This window comes from Dendrobates tinctorius, unplaced genomic scaffold (genome assembly GCF_039654945.1).
Source record: "Dendrobates tinctorius isolate UK_male_01 unplaced genomic scaffold, ASM3965494v1 ptg000192l, whole genome shotgun sequence".
NCBI classification, from domain to species: Eukaryota; Metazoa; Chordata; class Amphibia; order Anura; family Dendrobatidae; genus Dendrobates; species Dendrobates tinctorius.
Window position 1 is genome coordinate 14,096,752 of NW_027361859.1, and position 21,638 is coordinate 14,118,389.

Sequence of the window (21,638 nt, forward strand, 5' to 3'; positions counted from 1 at the left end):
CCGCCTTACGGATATGAAGTTTATTAACTTCCAATTGGGCCACTTTCATGCGGGTCTGCGTATCTGTATTACACTGCGCACCCAATGCCTCCTCCGCTGCCCTTAGTTCCTCCATCACTGCTTTGTCTTGATTTTGAGACTTAGTCTTATATCGAGATACTTCTCTGAATAAAATCCCTCTCAAAAAGGCCTTCATACTATCCCAGACTATATGGACATCAGCACTGCCTTCATTTATCCTAAAAAATTCTCCCAATTCTTCTCCCACCTTTCCCATATCCAGCAACCGTAACCAAAAGGGGTGAATTTTCCATCCCATTCCTGTCAACCTCCCTTGCCCTCCCAATTGTAGAGACACCTCCAGTGGACAATGATCCGATAGGACCCTGGGCAGATATTCCACTTCCTGTACCAAGTCATCCATTCCCTCATTTCCTAAAGCCACATCAATACGAGATAAAGATCCGTATGTCGCCGAATAACATGAATAAGTATATTTCTCCATATTCCGAACTCTCCACAAATCTATCCAACCAATCTCCCTCATGTAGTTTCCAAAAGGTGTCACCTTCCCCCCCTTCCCACCCCCCGTATGTTTACCTTTATCCCAATGATCATTTGCAATATTATTTACATCACCGATTACAAGCAGCGGGACTCCCATCCATTTCCCAGATAAGTCCAGAATTTCCTGTATCTTTTTTCTAGAGAATAGTGGAGGGATATACAAGGACACAATACGTAATAATCTATTCAAAATTCTGCATACAATAAACACGTATTGCCCGTCCCTATCTATTATAGCCTCCACTTCTTCGTATGGAGTAGAATTGTGGATTAACACCGACACTCCCCTTGCATAGGCCGAATACGTCGAGTGATAAGCCTTCCTCACCCATCTTTTTTGTAGCATTGCGACTTTATCCTCTACCAGGTGTGTCTCTTGGAGGCAAATCACTGAGGGCCTCAGCTTCAGCAGATATTGTAAAATTGCAACCCGTTTTGAAGCGTTAGCGAGACCCCTAACGTTCCAGCTTAGAATCTTAATTCTATCCCCCATAATATGTTGCAATCCCAAACATTAGACACGTTATAGGTAGAATCTCGATCCTCCCCCCCATCCCTCCCCCCCACCTCCCCACCTCTACCCCCTTTCTCAACTTCCCAACTGGAATAAACTCCCCTCCCTCCCCCCCTCCCCCTCCCAAAAAATTAGTTGTCTCCCACAGCCTTTAAGCTGATAAGAATTCTCTCTCCCTCTCTATTTGAGAACCAGTAGGGCGTTTTAATAGCCTAACGATACAAGCTCTGTATTCCAACTACCCTCCCGTCCACATTAATCCAACTGCAATAAGCGTTGCGCCGCCGAACACAACCTTCTTAAACCAACATGGCATTGCTTCATCTCAAAGATAACCATTAACTTAGTAATTTCAAACTAAATCACAGTTAGTCACTGTTTCAACATCACTCAGAGTATGCTTCAACGGGTCCGTCCCGCTCTGATATTTTGTATATTAGAGTCAAGCCAGAGTGTCGCCTCCTCTGGGTTCTGAAAAAAGTGCACCCGGTCCAAAGCTGCGACTCTCAGTTTAGCTGGGTAGATCATCGAGTAGCGCACATCTATGTCTCGTAGTCTTCTTTTAACTTCTCCAAACGTCATCCGGAGCTTCTGGACTGCTGCAGAATAATCTGGGTAAATGGAGATGCGATTGCCATCTATGGTAAGTTCCGCATGGGTCCTGGCTTTCCTCAGCAGATTGTCTCTGTCTCTATAATTCAAAACTTTAGCCAAAATGACTCTTGGAGCTGATCCTGGGGGCAGGGGTCTGGTGGGCACCCGATGCACTCTTTCAACAGAAAACATTTTGGTAAGGCTATCCCCTCCCACAGTATTCTTCAACCATGACTAAATGTACTCAGTGGGATTATTGCCCTCTGCTTTTTCTGGCACCCCACAATCCTCAAGTTACTCCTGCGGGAGCGGTTCTCCAAATCATCAGTTTTAAATTCCAGCTCAGCTATACGTTGCATATACTTCTTTTCCCTTTTCAACAGTTCATTAACCTGGTCCTCCGCACTTCCCACACGTTCTTCCACCACCTCCACTCTCTGTTCAACTTTGCGCACTGCAGCGTTAATCGCAGCCATCTCCCCCTTTTAATCATCCACACGACTGTTCAGAGCCGCAAGGGCAGATCTGTTGTACATTACCACAGAGAATATGTCCTTGAGCGTCGGCTCTGCTACATCCAGTGTGTCCGGCTGCTCAAGCTGGCCAGTACATGCAGCCACCTCAGGGGATCTCCATTCCTCCCCACCACTCTGTGGCTGGCCCCATCCTTCCTGCTGTGTCCCAGGGACATGTTCTGGGTCAGGTCTCTCACCTTCTGCCTCTGACCGCTCATTAGCAGCCTCCTCTGACCTTGCAAAGCGTTCCAGCCGAGCGATCACCTCCATCTTCCTCTGATATGCCGCGCTCACCCTTGCCGCCTCCTCTGCAGCCTCGGCGCCATCTTGGGCCTGAGCATTTCCAGACGCTGCCAGCTCCTTCTGTCTCCTGCGTGTCATCCTGCTGCGGGGCTCTTCTCCACCCGACCGCACTCTACTCCCTGCTACTCCCCAGGTTTCTGCACACTCCGTGGGGGAATTTCAGCGTTCGGCGGCGCTGCAAATAGCTATAATCAGGGAGATTGTGGCAGGAGAGCTCCTCTGCACGTCCTCTCACATCGTGCGCTAGGCCACGCCCCAGATTGCTAGTTTGTTTACTGTAAGTGATATCTGTAATTTGTAAGTAACCCCTTCTCATGTACAGCACCACGGAATCAATGGTGCTATATAAATAATAATAATAATTCAATAAAGATTTGTCCATTATTGTTTCAATAGAGTTCCCCAGTTTCTTTTTTTAGGATGGTTTAATTATTGTTTGGGAGACTCAGTATTTTCTGCCCAAATATCGGATTATTATTCTTACCATCTCACGAAGGGTGATGAGCAAGGAAATAACGGGATCTGCAAAACCGAGTATATAGCACAAAGCCTGTTCTTGATTGCCATCTTTTGAGTTGCCAGGTAACCATGAACAGTGCTCCCAATACATTGTGTCTGCAAACTTATCCAGCAAGATCTGCATGCAAATAGCTAAATGGCGCTCCTTCCCTTCTTAACCCTGCCATGTGCCCAGACAGTTGTGTACAATCGTATCGTATATAGGGTATTGCTGGATTCAAGAGAATTTTGAAAATAATTTGTAAGGTCTATTTTATTCCTATCATCCTTTGTGAAGAATTCCAAAGTTATCACCACATAAAGCGACACACATCAGATTTAAAAAATGGGCCCTGGTTAGGAAGACAAAACTGGCTGTGGTAAGTGGTTAAATCAGAGTATTTTGGGCACCATCGACTAAGTACTAACTACTGCTCCCCATTTTAGGAGCAATTGTGCAGTAATCCGAATTCCTTAGGATTGAAAATATAATGTAATATATGACGCTGAGTGAATCTATGAAACCAGGATAAGGGAAACTCTGTTGTTATAGTACAGAAATTCACACTTGGCCTCACTGCACATTTAATGTTGTCAATCACAAAAGTGAAGTTTGGCCAGAAAGACTGGACCTGGTCTTGTAGGGACCATATGAGGACATTCAGCAGCACAGGAGGGAGAGAAGGGAGATTCATCCAATAAGATATCAGGGATCTAGGAAGCCAACAGCATCATTACCCTCCACTTTCTCTTACAGGACCATCATAATATTTTTCTGCAAGTGATTTTCTAACTTGTCAGCACATTCTATGTACACTGTCATTTCACTTTGTAGTTTACAGATCTGGGCAGGTAATGGTCAGCATCTAATTTTAGTTGGTAACTGGATCCTCCAAGTTGTAAGTTCTGTCAATTGAACAGTTTTGGGTGGAGGAAAATGTTATGGTCTAGAGGCAAAATGGTGATCACACGATTGGAATATAGCTGGACTACACCACCGATAAAGCAGCCACAGCCGGTGACTGAGAAGAATCTGTGACTTCTCTGCATTTAGTGGTTACTAGTCACCTGGGTAAACAAAATCTGCATTCAAATAGCTAAATGGTTCTCCTTCCCTTCTTAACCCTGCCATGTGTCCAGACAGTAGTGTACAACCATATATAGTGTATTGTCGGATTCAAGAGAAACTGGAAAATAATTTGTAAGGTCAATTTGTTTCCCATTACCCTTTGTAAAGAACTGCAAAGTTATCACCACATAAAGTGACACACATCAGATTTCAAGAATGGGGCGAGATTACGTACACAAAACTGACTGTGGAAAGTGGTTAAATCAGAGTAGTTTGGGAACTAACTACTGTAGTCAAAAACTGTAAGTAAAGACAATAACATCCACTGAAATGATCAAACTCAAAAGTCTTCATCAGTAAATTATGGAGAAATTATGCTCTAGCGACAAAATGGTGATCACACGATTGTGAAAAGGCCAGACTAGACGACAGGTAAGGCAGCCACAACTGGAGACTGAGAGGAGTCTGTGACTTCTCTGTATTTAGTGGTTACTACTCACCTGGGTAGTCATATGTAGGAATCTCCTCTTTACACCACTCATCACCCCTCACATATGTCTCTGTAGTATTAATATGGGTCAGATCTTCACCCTGAAACAAATATTGTAAACATCACAGACAGATGGAGAAGTCACATCTATGATCAGCTCTAATCCTGCCATCTCCACCGCTCTCATTACACAAGTATAAAACATATAATACTGGTGGATAAAACAAGACTGAGCACAAGACCTTCACAGCCGTCTACACATCATAGGGGAGATCTCATGACACCTTCTCTCCATCTACCTGATGATCCTGAGGAACATTGGGATCTTCTTGTTTACAGTCCTGTGGAAGAAGAGGACGGGGACATCTCTCTGGTGTTGTCCTCTTACTGGATAGAACTGGAGGAAACACATACAGGAACTGAATTAATTCTTTACATACAGATAATTATAGGCTGTGTGTATTTAGTCCTGTCTATTACCTGGTGATGTGAGGGGCTGGGGAACCTCCATCATGACGTCCTTGTACACATCTTTGTGTCCTTCTAAATACTCCCACTCCTCCATGGAGAAATAGACAGCAACGTCCTGACACCTTATAGGAACCTGACACATACAATGATACCGTCATCCCCCCGATCCCTTCATAGCGTTAGTGTATAATATCCCAGCATTCCCAGCAGTGTCACCTCTCCAGTCAGCAGCTCAGTCATCTTGTAGGTGAGTTCTAGGATCTTCTGGTCATTAAAGCCCTCATGTATCAGGGGGTGAAGTGGAGGCCTCATTTTTGGGCTCAGAGGTTTTTCCCCTCCCTCAGACACAGGGTCCTGACAGCGCTCACTAGAGGTCTTCTTCACTACTGTGTAATCCTGGTTATGGAGAGACACATTAATAAATCTCACTACAGACATCTCCAGAGTCCTCACCTCTCCAGTTCTGTCCATCTGTTATTCCCATAGATAAGAATGATGTAATGTGACGTCATCAGAATCTCTCACCTCTCCAGTAAGCCGGAAGAGGATCTCTAGGGTGAGATGTAATATCCTCTCCGCCATCTTGTCTCTGTCCATATTTATCTTTGATGGGTAAATCAGAAAAATTCTCTTATATAGAAGATCTTCACTGAGAGGATCCGATATTGTAGAGACCTGAATGAGAAGATGAGCCGATGTAACATCATAAAATCCCGTGTAATAATACAATTACTGGAGATAATAAGGGAAACATACGAGGAGATTTATTATTTTACAGTATTTAGTTTCCTTCTTTACATCTACTAATAAAACCTATATATTTAGGCCACAGACAACAAGCAGTTTCTCCCTCGGAGTCGGCAGCTGAATACGTTCCTCATAGACTCATCTTCCATAACGCTAATTCTCGTCTCATTTCCCGACACTGGAATCGGCATTAGCAATACTGCAGGAGATATTCATTACACGGGACAGGAGAAATAACTACTTCATGATGAGGACGACATCTTCATCTTCTACTACGGCTCTAGAAACATATTTGGCCAGAGTCCGTCACTGACTCCATCCCCACCGGCCGTCTATATGAAGGTTTCCCGTCTTCCCCGCACTGTAATCTTCTATCACGTTAGATCTCAGGTCTGATTCACACATAGAAGTTTGAGGCTTTTAGAAAAGATTTTTTGTTTCCACAAACACCGAGGACAGAAATCATCTGATCCCAAAGTCTCCATGTACAGTGTTTTATTACGTTTATTTCTGGCCTTACGCTTTCCTATATTACAAGGAAAACACCAAAAAAAAGCAAATATTATAATGTGTCAAAAAGAAAATTGTCTCCAACAATTCTTGTAAAATAAAAAAAAATAGCAAAAAACAGAAGACACATTTTTTTTTATTTTTTATTACTTTTTTTAAGTTAACTCTTTTGGGCACCAGAATATAGATGTACACTGCAGGGACGGCGCAGGTGCGGCTGCAACAAAACCCCTGGCAATTTAACCACTTGCTGCTGTCAAAAGCAAACATGGCATCTAAGAAGGGGTGACAGAGTTCAGCTGAATGCCCTCCGTCCCCAAGTACTCGATAGTATGGGGCGGCCTAGTTACTACGATCAGCATCGGACTGGAGCACCTTGGGCCCACCAAAGAAAATCATTCTTGGTGCCCACTATGTAGCTACATAATAAATACAAGACCACTAGTTGTGCTGTAAAACACGATAATATCAGGGTATAACATAAGGTAGTACACGTCTTAATGATATAGCAGGGGTTGGGGTAGCCTCCCTCATGGAATATAATGTAGCCCCCTCATAGGATATAATGCAGCCCTCATATAGTACAATGCAACCCCCCACATAGAATATAATGGACCCCCTATAGAATATAATGCATCCCCTCCATAAAATATAATGCAATCCTACAGTAATTATGGCCACCACGTACTCACTTGCTCACTGGATGTATACCGTATTTTTCTGACCATAAGTCACACCTAGGCTTTAGAGGAGGAAATAAAAAATTGAAGTAAAAAATGTGGTCAGTTCTGTACTAATATCCTCCATCCTGGCAATATATATGTCCCCAATTCAGATATACATAGCCCCCTCATCCCTATCCTGGTATGCATGGCCCCCTCATCCCTATCCTGGTATGCATTGCACTCTCATCCCTATCTTGGTATGCATGGCCCCCTCTTCTCTATACTGGTAAGCATGGCCTTCTCATCCCTATCCTGGTATGCATGGTACCCCTCATCCCTATCCTGGTATGCATGGCACCCTCCTCTCTATACTGGTAAGTATGGCCACCTCCTCTCTATACTGGTAAGCATGGCCTTCTCATCCCTATCCTGGTATGCATGGCCCCCTCATCCCTATCCTGGTATACATGGCCCCCTCATCATCGTCCTGCTATGCATGGCCCCATCTCCACCCTGGTATATATTGTCCTCTCATCCATATCCTGCATGCATGGCGCCCTCATCCCTATCCTGGTATGCATGTCCCTCTCATCCATATCCTGGTATGCATGGCCTCCTCATCCCTATCTTGGTACGCATGGCCCCCTCATCCCTATCCTGCTATGCATGGCACCCTTATCCACAGGGTCGGCTCCAGGTTTTCATGGGTCCCAGCAAAAGAGCCTCATGATGTGCAGATACGGAAGAGAAATATAGGTACAGTGGGGGAAATAAGTATTTAATCCCTTGCTGATTTTGTAAGTTTGCTCACTGACAAAGACATGAAGAATCTATAATTTTAAGGGTAGGTTAATTTTAACATTGAGAGATAGAATATCAAAAATAAAATCCAGAAAATCAAATTGTACAAATTATATAAATTTATTTACATTTTGCAAAATATTCAGAATTGAGAGTCCTCAGTGGTTGATACCTTTTTATGGCTAACTGAAAAGATGGTAACACATTGCAAGCTTTCGAGACTACTCAGGTCTCTTCTTCAGGCTAGACTAATACAAAATCTGAAGAGTCACATATTTATGCACAATACAACACAGAAAAAATGCAATGGATAAGACAAGTGACGTGAGGCAGAACTATCAATATGGGAGAGGGAGAAACAAATATTGGACCAGTACATAGATAAGGAGTCCGGATGTTTTATAGTCCTCTGATTGGGGTCTCCTAATGTGTTGTGATGCCCCCACCAGGTCTTGAAAGCAAATTCCTTAATTGATGTAAAAAGACATAAATCCATGCGACACATTCATTCCAGCACGGAGAGTGTCAAAGGTCGTCATAAATTTATACTCCCAAACACGGCTCTCTCTCTGAGATGTGAAGTTACCTTTCAATACCAGTAATTTCATATCCATGTTGCTGTGATCAGGGATGCAAAAATGTTTTGCCACAGGTAGATCCATTCTTTTTTCTCTTATTGTGTGACGATGAGCATTCATCCTTGTTCTAAGCTTTTGCCCTGTCTCCCCCACATACAGACCCCCAGTTGGACATTTAGTACAAATAATTAAGTACACCACATTAGATGTATTGCAGCTGAAAGTACCTGGGATCTTGTAGTCCTGATGGGAGTTGGGGATTTTTATCTTGTCCGTGGTCATTATAAATGGACAAGTTTTACATTTTTTCTGGTTGCAAGGAAAGGTTCCTGCAGCTGTTGGAGAGGACAGGGAGCTTCTGACAATGATGCTTCTTAAATTTGGGGGCTGCCTAAAACACAGCCGTGGGGGGTCTGGAAAAATGGATTGTAATCGGGCATCTTTTTGTAGTAAAGGTTGTAATTTCCGTGCAGCTCCCCTTAGCACTTCCAGATTTGGGTTGTAGGTGATGACTAGAGGCACCCGGTTATTTTCTTCTTTAGCTTTGTAATGTAGCAGGTGATTATTTTGTGTGTGGGCACCCTTACTGAGCAGGTATCTGGATGGGTAGAGGGTATTCTTAAACCACTGGTGAAGGATACAACTAGCTACATTCAGGACACAACTGACCTATTGAATAAACTAGCAGCAATAGGTCCTCTACCAGAAGGAACCATCCTGGCCACCATGGATGTGGAATCTTTGTACTCTAATACCCCCACCAAGATGGATTAAATGCCTGCAAATTCTTCATAGAAAACACAGGGACTGATGCTGATGCTGTGGTGAAACTTATAAAATTCATCCTCACCCACAATTACTTTGAATTTGACAACAAGATCTATCTACAAGAGACTGGCACAGCTATGGGAAGTAAAGTGGCTCCACAGTATGCAAATCTTTTCATGGCCAAACTTGAAAGCGACTTTGTCCTCATGCCCCATCAGGCCCCTGGCCTACTACTGCTTCATTGATGATATTTTAATCATCTGGACAGAGTCTGAGCAAAAGCTAAAGACCTTCCACGAACAGTTTAATCAATTTCATCCCACCATCAATTTAACACTCAACTACTCCAGCACTGAGATTAACTTTTTGGACACCATCATTAAGCTAAAAAAACAATGAAATAGAGACATCCCTGTATCAAAAGCCAATCGACCATCCAACATACCTTAAATGGGACAGTTTCCATCCAAAACACATAAAGAACTCTATTATCTATAGCCAAGCCATCAGATACAATCGTATATGTTCCAACCCCATGGATAGAGACAAACACCTTGGTCACCTCAAAAAGACCTTTTTGAATCAGGGCTACCATCCAAGAACAATTGAAAACCAAGTTACAAGAGCCACCAGAATATCAAGGAATCACCTTCTACATTACAAAGCTAAAGAAGAAAATAACCGGGTGCCTCTAGTAGTCACCTACAACCCAAATCTGGAAGTGCTAAGGGGAGCTGCACGGAAATTACAACCTTTACTACAAAAAGATGCCCGATTACAATCCATTTTTCCAGACCCCCCACTGCTGTGTTTTAGGCAGCCCCCAAATTTAAGAAGCATCATTGTCAGAAGCACCCTGTCCTCTCCAACAGCTGCAGGAACCTTTCCTTGCAACCAGAAAAAATGTAAAACTTGTCCATTTATACTGACCACGGAAAAGATAAAGATCCCCAACTCACATCAGGACTACAAGATCCCAGGTACTTTCAGCTGCATTACATCTAATGTGCTGTACTTAATTATTTGTACTAAATGTCCAACTGGGGGTCTGTATGTGGGGGAGACAGGGCAAAAGCTTAGAACAAGGATGAATGCTCATCGTCACACAATAAGAGAAAAAAGAATGGATCTACCTGTGGCAAAACATTTTTGTATCCCTGATCACAGCAACATGGATATGTAATTACTGGTATTGAAAGGTAACTTCACATCTCAGAGAGAGAGCCGTGTTTGGGAGTATAAATTTATGACGACCTTTGACACTCTCAGTGCTGGAATGAATGTGTCGCATGGATTTATGTCTTTTTACATCAATTAAGGAATTTGCTTTCAAGACCTGGTGGGGGCATCACAACACATTAGGAGACCCCAATCAGAGGACTGTTGTGAGTTCATTTTCCCCTTCACCGTTGATGTCTGATGAACTCCCTCTGCTGGTGATGAGAGGTAGTGAAATTGATTGGGTTGGGAAGAACCTGTCATCTGAACAGGTGGAGCCTGATTGGACAACCGGAATCACTGAGTGGATATAAGGCAGCCGACGCTCTACTGGGGTGCTGGTGATCCTTTCTGCTCTGAGCTCTTGCAAACCAGTTCAGTACCTGTCTTCTGAAAGCTAAGTATTTGCTCTCTTATTTTTACATGAGTTATTGTCTGTTTTCTTAGTGTTTGTGTTCTGCCTGCCCTTGTTGGTACAGGCTGAGCTCCATTTTTGTCTCTGGTCAAGTTGATCTTTTGCTCAGTCTTCAGAATATACCTGTGTGCTGATATAGTGTTTTTGAAGTCTAGTGACTTCAGGGCCTTTTTTTTATCAGACGTGTTGGACATTATTTTGGCAGTATTTTTGCGGATTGCAGCCAGCATCTTTTCTGTCCTTTCCTATTTAGTTAGTTGGGCCCCATCGTTTGCTCAACCTGTCTTTCTGTCTGTGTTTGTGTTTTCATCTGCTTTTCACCGACAATACATGTTGGGGGCTGTCTATTGCTTTGGGGTCTGCTCTGGGGCAGTTTAGATTTCCCCTTTCTTTCTTTAGGCTTATTTAGTTCTCCGGCTGTGAACGAGGGGTCTAGGGCACCGTAGGAACCCCCCACGGCTACTGTTAGTTGTGTGAATAGGATCAGGGGTCTGCAATCCGATAGCTACCAACCTCTCCAGTTTTCTGGACTTAGCTTGTATTTTTGTTTTTTCCTCCTTCGGTGATTCATTCATAACAGAGGACTATAAAACATCCGGACTCCTTATCTATGTACTGGTCCAATATTTGTTTCTCCCTCTCCCATATTGATAGTTCTGCTTCACGTCACTTGTCTTATCTATTGCATTTTTTCTGTGTTGTATTGTGCATAAATATGTGACTCTTCAGATTTTGTATTAGTCTAGCCTGAAGAAGAGACCTGAGTAGTCTCGAAAGCTTGCAATGTGCTACCATCTTTTCAGTTAGCCATTAAAAGGTATCAAACACTGAGGACTCTCAATTCTGAATATTTTTCTATCTACTGGCTAACACGGTACAAAGATATACATCTTTCCTGTATTTACATTTTGCAGTGAGAAATAGGTATTTGATCCCCTACCAACCATAAAGAGTTTTGGATCCTACAGACCAGTTAGACGCTCCTAAACAACTCGTTACCTGCATTAAAGATAGCCGTCTTACATAGTCTCCTTTATAAAAGACTCCTGTCCACAGTCTCAATTAATCAGCCAGACTCTAAAATCTACAACATGGGCAAGACCAAAGAGCTACATAAGGATGAAAGGGACAAGATCATAGACCTGCACAAAGCTGGAATGGGCTACAAAACTATAAATAAGACGCTGGGTGAGAAGGAGACAACTGTTGGTGCAATAGTAAGAAAATGGAAGAAATACAAAATGACGGTCAATCAACATCGATCTGGGGCACCATGCAAAATCTCACCTTATCCTTAATCATGAAGAAGGTGAGAGATCAGCTGAATACCACACGGGGGGAACTTGTTAATGATCTCAAAGCAGCTGGGACTCTCTCATACAGACCACAGGAAAGCTGGAATATTTGTGTGTATGGGGGAGTCGGGAGAGATAGCCGTCTGCCAAATGACCGTTCAGCCAACACTTATCTCATGTGTATGGGGCCGTTAGTATTACACTGACAGGCAGTGATGATACACGGCACTACAGTAGTACAGGGCATCACTGGAGCCATTACAGGCTTGTATGCTTACACTAGTGAAAGGTGATTTAAAAAGATTTAAAAAAAGATTTAAAGTGAAAAAAAATCACAGGTTTAGCAACAAGAAATATCCTTCTCTATAGGGAAAACAGTCACTGCACAATGTCAGTTAAGTCTCGTCCGTAACAACTTTACTACACTTTATTATCCTATACACAATGGAGTAGATAGAAATGACAGGTCTGACAGCAATAGCTGGATTTGGGCCCCCCAGCCTCTGAAGGAAAATAATATATTTATATTTGACGGTCATATCTCCTGACTCTGAGGACTGCACACTGCTGTTCTACTCGTGCCTCCCCCCCTTGATTGCTGTATACATGTAATATGCAATGTTAGATATGTAATGTGTGTTGTATGCTGTGATGTCAAAGTGACATGATGGTAATGTGGCGTATTTGTGGGGCCTAGATTTAGCGATAGTATAGAGGTTTACATAGAATAATAGTGGGGGATATGTAGTGTTTGGGACACTAGAGGACACTATAGAATTAAAATAAGATGTTAGACTTAGATCGAGGGAGATGTAGATTGAGATAAGATAGTAATAGTTAAATGTTTAAACCAATAGAATGGTTGTGGTGCGAGGAGTTACTCAGAGGGGACAGGAGCTTGTCTGGGAAGTTCTAGAAGAGTGAGAGTTACAGTGGCAGAGACAGAAAGTGGACTAAGAGGGAAGGTCTGGTGCACTAGAGAAGAACGGCATCTTGGAAGAATCTCTGTCTAGTGTCTGTGGATCACCTTCCGTGACGTCCTGGGACCTACGGTGTGAACAGGGATTGCAAAAGGCAACCCGATATTTGTCCAGAATGGGAAATGTGGACGGAGAGCACTCAGTGACAGCTAGCTGGAAGATTTGGAAAATTTCGGGCTTGGAAACCATGGTGCAGGAAGAGAAGCAGAAGGGACAGACCAGGGAGAGTGCAGGAGATGGTATTCTCATGCATTGTGAAAATGGATGGACTGCAACTTTATTGAAGAAGCCTGAATTCAGTAAAGTTTATATGGAAAAGAACCAGGACTCTGATCATGTTTGTGGGTATCTAAAAAGGACTGGAGTTAAGCAGTCTGAGAAGATTCGTGACCTACAGGTGGATGAAGCACTTGACACACACAGACCACCACAAAATGGACACTCTTCTATTTCTGTTGTGGAGCATCAGGGAGAGGAAATGACACAAAAGCCACTCGCCACGACTGACACCCTGGCCCCCGTTACAAATGGCAGGCCCGGACCAGATGGTATGGAGACCTCATCCTGCTCTTGGTCTCCACTATGCTCCCTGCCTGGATTCCGGATTACATACACACATACAGAGTGTGCACCACAGCCACCAGCCAGGACCCAATTCTTAGGTCAGCACATTGGAACCAGTGGTCTGTATACATTGGTATAAATTCAAAAGTCCCAACATAGGTTTATGGGCGCACCAAGTATTATTCATTTGTTTTCCTTTTATACCAGATGTACATTTACTATGCTTTCCAAATAAAAAAAATCAGTTTCATGACTTGTACTGATGGTAAACCAGGAAATCATTAGATCAATCTACAGTGGATACAGTGACAGGTTTTTACAGTAGTGATGACGTGAAATGAATTATACCTGGCAGGAAAGAACTGTGAGTCTATAAACGTGAATGGTGAGAAAACTCCTGTCCATATGACGCTGCTTCTTGCCAGAGAAAAAGACCTATGAATTTTTTTTTTTTTTAATTTAACATCTGCCAAAATGTTAAATGACAAACGTAGGGGAGATATAAAGAAAAAAATTGGCCCAACGGGAGACAAAATGGATCTTTCAAATTGATTGTGTTCTTAGTTTTGTTCCTTTTCTGTGATTTTGTTGTGTTGTGTCTTTGTTTTTAGCTATGTGTATTTTAACTCTCACTTTCTCATTTCAGATTGTGCAGGTTTTCCTGTTTTTCCATATATGGACCGTTCGTTTTTGGTGTTCTTCATTTTTTATTTTCCACCTTTTCTTTATAATGGAGGAGAGAATAACCAGCTGATTATCCATGTTTTTTCAAGCACTTTTTATCACGATGATGAAGAATAATGTCATGTTTTTCATCGTTAATCACTATGTAGATTACCTGTGAAATCTTTATCTATATTGGTCTCTTTTAGTAGTCACCTTTAATTATGAGTTTTTTTTACATCCATTCATACATAATTTTTACATGAGCATATTTATATAATTATAGAACTATTTCTTTATTTTCACACATTTTTTCTTTATTCACTTTCCATTGTTTCCATTGCACTATTTCCTTTACATCCCTGGGTGTCACCACTTTACACTTTTTAAGGTTTGTGCACTTTCTTTTTTCCTTTATTCACTATTCTTTCAAACATGGTCTCATTTGTACAGTGCACATTTAAAGTTTATTTTCCCTCCTCTCTTTTTTTATAATATTTCAGTTATTATAGACTTTTAGTTATATATTTCAAAAGATTGCGGTGGCTTGTTGGTGGCTTATGGGTTGGGGGTGTGCCGCTCGCATTCCCCTGCTTTATTTCACATTTACTTCCCATTTACCCCGGAGCGGTGTGCGCTTCCTGTGATTTGGGTTGGTCCGCTGCCCTGGATATGCGTCCTTGTGATGTCGTGGGTTCCACGCCCACCCAGCTGACGCATCAGGGGTGAGCGTGGATTCGTGACGTCGGCTTCCGGTCCTCCGCTGCATTCCTGGAAGTGCCACTCATATACCGCTCTTATGGGATTTCCGGGATCACCAATATAAAAACCTGTCATCTACATTTAGACACCACGCCCCCCAAAGAAGCACAATTGAGAAACGTGCGTTGGGGTCCCTCCTGTCCACATTCCATCAAGGTTGGTTTCTGGCATTATTTGTACATTTTTGGTCGCCTGATCTTTGGATTCGTTCAGACTCTGTTATTGTTCTATATTAGGTAGTGGATTTATAAGTGCATATTTTTCATTTAGGAACCTCTCCTCCTTCGTTTTTTACATATTAAGGCTCTTTTAGTAGGTCTGGTTTTGACCACATTTATTGTATTTTGCACTTTATATAAATATCTTTTTAATCTTCCATGAGGAGAGACTGTTATGGTTCCTTATATGTACTTATAGGCTTCAATGATTTGGACTTGTCCTTTGCCCACCTGTTTTCCACTCTGCCTTCAGGATTTTATTTATGGGTATTTACACTGTGCTGTGTCCAAACTCATGATTAAGTATATCAGCCGGCTTGGATGTGGTATCTACTGTAGGTGTCATTAATTCCCTTGTTCTCATGGTTCATAACAACAAAATTGTTTTATCTACATGTTATTTTGTATCAATAAAATTTGATTATTTTTTCTATAATTGTTCTTTGGCCCATTTTTGTTTTGGGGTATTTATTATGGATGAGCATTTTTGATTTAGCCTCTTTTGGGATTTAAATAAAATATTCAGTAGTATGCTAATATACCCCTTCATAACACAAATGTGGGATAAAATAGTGGAAGCTACTGACTGCCTGGATGATCAGATTTTCCAGGTTCTTGAGGTTCTTAATGAAACTAATACAATACGGAGACAATTAAAGTTACTAACCAACATACTATAGTACTAGATTACCTGACAGCAAAAGAAGGAGGAATGTGTCAGATAATTGGTCCCACCTGTTGCAATTATATCGACCCCACTGGCAATCTCCAGATCAGGGCCAGAATAGACAAAATAGGTGAACTTAGAGACCAATGGTTGAAACAACACAGTGCAAACAGAGACTCCTGGTGGGGTAACACATTCTCTTTTCTAAATCCAGACAACTGGTTTAGTGACCTAGCGGGATGGATTTCTGGTATTATACAGACTTACATGCAAATTTTATTGTTTTGTTTATTGCTTTATGTAGCCGTAAATGCGCTGATATACCATATGTATTAACTAAGCTATTTAATAATCTATGTGTAAAAGAAGAAGCTAAAGCTGAACCTTCCGTAGTGTATCATAGACCCCAGATAACCACTGCTGACGAGGGAAGCAAGTGTCTACACTAAGGGTGGATGGGCAAAGCAAGTAAAAGCCCCCTTATGGGTACTAGACCCATGAGATAGTAGCTCCTTTGTGGACATCAGCTCACCCCATGGCAAAAGGTTATACCATTTACAAAAGGGGAAATTGATATAGAAGGGTTAATGTTTTTTTCTTTAATTGCTAGAATTTGTTCTTATAATGTAGGAGCCTTATAGGCTGGAGTCACAATGCCGTAATTCTTGTGCAATAATCGGACTGGCCAGCACCTCTCCTGACCTGAGCATGACAGTGTGATGGATTACTATGCAGCCGTCAAGCTCAGGTCAGGAAAGCCGACAGCCAGTGCAAGTTTTACGATGCGATTCTCGCACGATAAATACGGCCGTGTGTCTCTGCCCATGGTCTCCGATTCAAGTAAATTATACTTATCTTATATGAAATGTTTTCAATAGTCAGCAAGACTATGTTCTGGGTACATGGTAAATAAAGCATGACCCTGGGTAACGGGGGGCTACATGCATTACATTGAGTTACATTGCTGTAAATGATATAAAATACTGCCTGTTAGGAATGAGTCACCGTAGGAGGCAAAAACAGAAATACTAGCTAAGTCCAGAAAACCAGAGAAGTTGGCAGCTATCGGATTGCAGACCCCTGAACTTAACAACAACAACTAGCAGTAGCCGTGGGGGGTTCCTACGGTGCCCTACACCCCTCAATCACAGCCGGAGAACTACATAGCCTAAAGACAGAAAGGGAAATCTAAACTGCCCCAGAGCAGACCCCAAAGCAATAGGCAGCCCCCAACCTATAATGACGGTGAAGCAAGATGAAAAAACACACAGAAAGATAGGCTGAGCAAATGATGGGGCCAAAGCTAACTAAATAGTACAGAATAGAAAAGCTGCTGTCTGCAATCCGCCAAAACCCTCTCAAAAACAAGAGCCAACAGACTGATAGGGAAAAAAGCCCAGAAGACGCTAGGCTTCAAAAAGACTATATCAGTACTCAGGTATTTTCTGAAGACAGAGCAAAAAGGAATTCAGCTCACCCAGCAGGGAAAAGCAGAAATCCAGAAAAACAAGGCAAAACCAAACCAAAACACAAATGCAAAAAGTAGAGCAGAAAACTTAGCTTTTGAGGAGCAGGAATCAGACTGGTCTCCAAGAATCCCTCAGAGTAATCACCCGCAAGGCAGAAGGGCGTCGGCTGCCTTATATCCAGTCAGCAATTCTAGTCACCCAGTCATCATCATTCTGCTCAGGTGCTTTGTAATCAGCCTCACTACCTTCCTTCACCAGAAGAGGGAGTTCATCAGACCTCAATGGTGAAGGGGAAAATGAACTCACAACAACTGCCTCTTGTTTCAATAAACTAGAAAAGTTACTTGCTCACAACCTGTGTGCATTCTTTTCTCCAAGCGCTTGTCAATTTGAGGGCGTAACCTCTTAATTTGGCTCACTGGTGATCTGGCATATCTGACTTTGGGTCAGAACGAAAACAACTACAACATCAATATTGTAAAAACCTGTCACTGTATCTACTATAGATTTATCTAATGATTTCCTGGTTTATGATCAGTAAAAGTCATGAAACCGTTTGTTTTTTTTTTTTTATTTGAAAAACATAGACCCCCGCACCTTCAGATAACAGGCTGAGCAGATCTGAATTTGAGATTTTCAATTTGACACTGTTCATACAGATATTTATGAAGTATGATCCCTTTGAGATCTCAACTTGCATTTTGCTACAGGTGTGGCTAGGAGCGTAAGAAGCACATGGGAATTTTTGAAAACTTGTATATCCTTTTCATTTTTTGGAAATGCTTTTTAAAATTTTGCGTTTGAGTCCGCGTGGGGAAAATAATAACAAAGATGCTCCTGTGACACATCGGGTGGAAGATTGAACAGTTCTGAGTGGAATGGTGTTTTCGCGTTTGTCTTTCTTTGTTGTGGCCTCAGTTATTAGGAGAAATGGAAAGGCAGGAATCACAGAAATTCATAGTTTTTCAAAACTTTGAAAAATTAATAAAAAAGTATATAGAATTTTTTTCTTCACACTTTGCATTCTCTCACACACTATTACCAGAGAACAAAAACTCAAAAGAATAAAAATGGAAGAAAATTGCATTGTTTCACTTGAAATGGAATGACCCATATATGGGGGCACATACGTGACATTACTAATATTTACTAATATATGGTGGCACACAGGTGACATTACTAATGTATGGGGGCACATAGGTGACATTACTAATACACACGTGGTCAAAATTGTTGGTACCCCTCGTTTAATGACAGAAAAACCCACAATGGTCACAGAAATAACTTGAATCTGACAAAAGTAATAATAAAAAATCTATGAAAATGAACAAATGAAAGTCAGAGATTGCTTTTCAACCATGCTTCCACAGAATTAAAAATAAAATCTCCTCAAATAGGCCTGGACAGAAATGATGGTACCTCTGAAAATAATGTGACAAAAGGGACATGTTAAACAGGGCTGTGGAGTCGGAGTCGGAGTCGTGGAGTCGGTGCTCATTTTGGTGGAGTCGGAGTCGGAGTTGGAGTCGGTATAAAATGGACCGACTCCGACTCCTAAAATATATAATAAATTGGGTACAGTAATTCAATGCAGGATGTGCTGAATATTTTTTCATAGGAATTTGGGAAAGTTATGAAATGTCCTATAAATGGCTGTTCTATTCCTGATCTAAGGCTATATTCACACATAGCGTTTTTCCTGTGTTTTTTGAGGATACGTTTTTCAGCTGCAAAAGCTGATCATCTATTTAAAAAACCGCATCACCTGGAAGGTTTTTGAGCTCATAGATAATGTTTTCAATAGCAAAAGCAGATTAGAAATCTGCTCTATCTATCCATATCTGTCTATCCATATCGCATCTGTACCAAAAAGAATGAAAACCGGGTAGTACACCAATATATATTCTGTTCTATCTAAATATCTTGATTATGGGATCATAAAAATGATTAAATGTCTGAGGTTCACATTGTACTACAACAAATTTTTCACTTAAATATAAGCAATATGTGTGGGAGTCGGAGTCGGAGTCGTGGAGTCGGAGTCGGAGTTGGTGTAAGGGAAATTGAGGAGTCGGAGTCGGAGTCGCAGGTTTGGCTTACCGACTCCACAGCCCTGATGTTAAATCGCGGTGTGTCCACTAATTAGCATCACAGGTGTCTACAATCTAGGAATCATTGAGTGGGCCTGTATATATGGCTACAGATTCTCACTGTGCTGTTTGATGACATGGTGTGTATCACACTCAACATGGACCAGAGGAAGCCAAGGAAAGAGTTGTCTCAGGAGATTAGAAAGAAAATTATAGACAAGCATGTTAAAAGTAAAAGTTATAACACCATCTCCAAGCAGCTTGATGTTCCTGTGACCACAGTTGCACAAATTATTCAGAAATTTAAGCTCCATAGGACTGTAGCCAACCTCCCTGGACGTGGCCGCATGAGGAAAATTAATGACAAATAAAAAAGTCGGATAATACGAATGGTAACAAAAGAGTCCAGGAAAACTTCTATACAGATTAAAGGTGAACTTCAAACTCAAGAAACATCAGTGTCAGATCGCACCATCTGTCATTGTATGAGCCAAAGTGGACTTCATGGGAGACGACCAAGGAGAACACCATTGTTGAAGAAAAATCATAAAAAAGCCAGACTGGAATTTGCTAAACTACATGTTGACAAGCCACAAAGCTTCTGGGAGAATGTGCTATAGACAGATGAGACAAAAATGGAATTTTTTGGCAAAGCACATCAGCTCTATGTTAACAGATGGAAAAATAAAGCATATCAAGAAAAGAACACTGTCCCTACTGTGAAACATGGAGGAGGCTCTGTTATGTTCTGGGGCTGCTTTGCTGCATCTAGCACAGAGTGTCTAGAATCTGTGCAGGGTACAATGAAATTTCAAGATTATCAAGGGATTCTAGAGAGAAATGTGCTGCCTAGTGTCAGAAAGCTTGGTCTCAGTCGCAGGTCATGAGTCTTGTAACAGGATAATGACCCAAAGCACACTGCTAAAAACACCAAAGAATGGCTAAGAGCAAAACATTGGCCTATTCTGAAGTGGCCATCTATGAGCCCTGACCTAAATCCTATTGAGAATCTTTGGAAAGAGCTGAAACATGCCGTCTGGAAAAGGCAACCTTCTAACACGAGACAACTGGAGCAGTTTGCTCTTGAGGAGTGGGCCAAAATACCTGTCGAGAGGTGCAGAAGTCTCATTGACTGTTACAGGAATCGATTGATTGCAGTGATTGCCTCAAAAGGTTGTGCGACAAAATATTAAGTTAAGGGTACCATAATTTCTGTCCAGGCATATTTTATGAGTTTTGTTTTTTACAAATTCTGTGGAAGCATGGTTGAAAAGCAATGTCTGACTTTCATTTGTTTATTTTCATAGATTTTTGAGTTATTATTACTTTTTGTCAGATTCAAGTTATTTCTGTGACCATTGTGGGTTTTTCTGCCTGTAAACGAGGGGTACCAACAATTTTGACCGCGTGTGTAGATGGGGGCATGTAAGGGGCATTAATACTATTTAGGGGCTCAAAGAAGAAATTATGGCCGCATGCAGGTGAATAGGGGCAATATTATCATGTGGTGTCAAAGGGGGAAGAAGGGAGAATTATAAGGGTGTGTGCACACGTTGCGGATTCTGCTACAGATCCGTAGCAGATTTGGCCCTGCGGATCTGCAGCACATTCTCCTGCGGTGTACAGCACCATTACATTCAATGTAAAATAAAAAAACCACTGTGCACATGCTGCAGAAAAATCCGCGCTGAAGCACAGTGGTTTTGAATCCGCACCATGTCAATTCTTTGTGTGGATTCTGCAGCATTTTTACTCCATTTCCATTATAGGAATCCGCAGGTGCAAAAACGCAGTGGAAATCCGCACAAACTGCAGGAAATCCGCACTATATCCGCAGGCAAAACGCAGGTCATTTTACCTGCGAATTTAGCAAAATCCGCGTGGCAAAATCCGCAGCAGAATCCGCAACAGTGGCCTAGACAAAGGGGCGGACATTACTGTCTGAAGGCAAAGAGGAAAACAATCACTGCACAGACAGGAATCCCAGGTGAGAATAAGGACTATAGTGAGTGTGATAATAGTTGTACAGCGCTGCGGAGGAGGGATAAATAATCCACATACAGTATAATGGAGCCTCCAGCACCTACCTCCACCAACAGAGCCGCACTCCACGTATATGGCTGCTCTGTGCGCACAGGACCTGTGATGAGGTCACAGGAGGGGAGGAGTCAGGGGTCACATGATCACGGAGCAGAGTCGTGTGTGTG

General features: G+C 42.0%; 1 protein-coding gene across 1 annotated transcript in view; it reads right to left on the reverse strand.

The window, feature by feature from the left end:
* The window catches only part of LOC141055898 (uncharacterized), a 68,376-nt gene that overhangs the window by 11,166 nt on the left and 35,572 nt on the right, over positions 1-21,638 (reverse strand). The window contains exons 2-6 of the mRNA XM_073552611.1: positions 5,547-5,696; positions 5,238-5,417; positions 5,031-5,154; positions 4,850-4,947; positions 4,561-4,651 (exon numbers count right to left, since the gene is read on the reverse strand). Of these exons, the coding sequence (XP_073408712.1) occupies positions 4,561-4,651; positions 4,850-4,947; positions 5,031-5,154; positions 5,238-5,417; positions 5,547-5,618 (565 nt within the window). The 5' untranslated portion in view covers positions 5,619-5,696. The remainder of the gene's footprint in view (positions 1-4,560; positions 4,652-4,849; positions 4,948-5,030; positions 5,155-5,237; positions 5,418-5,546; positions 5,697-21,638) is intronic.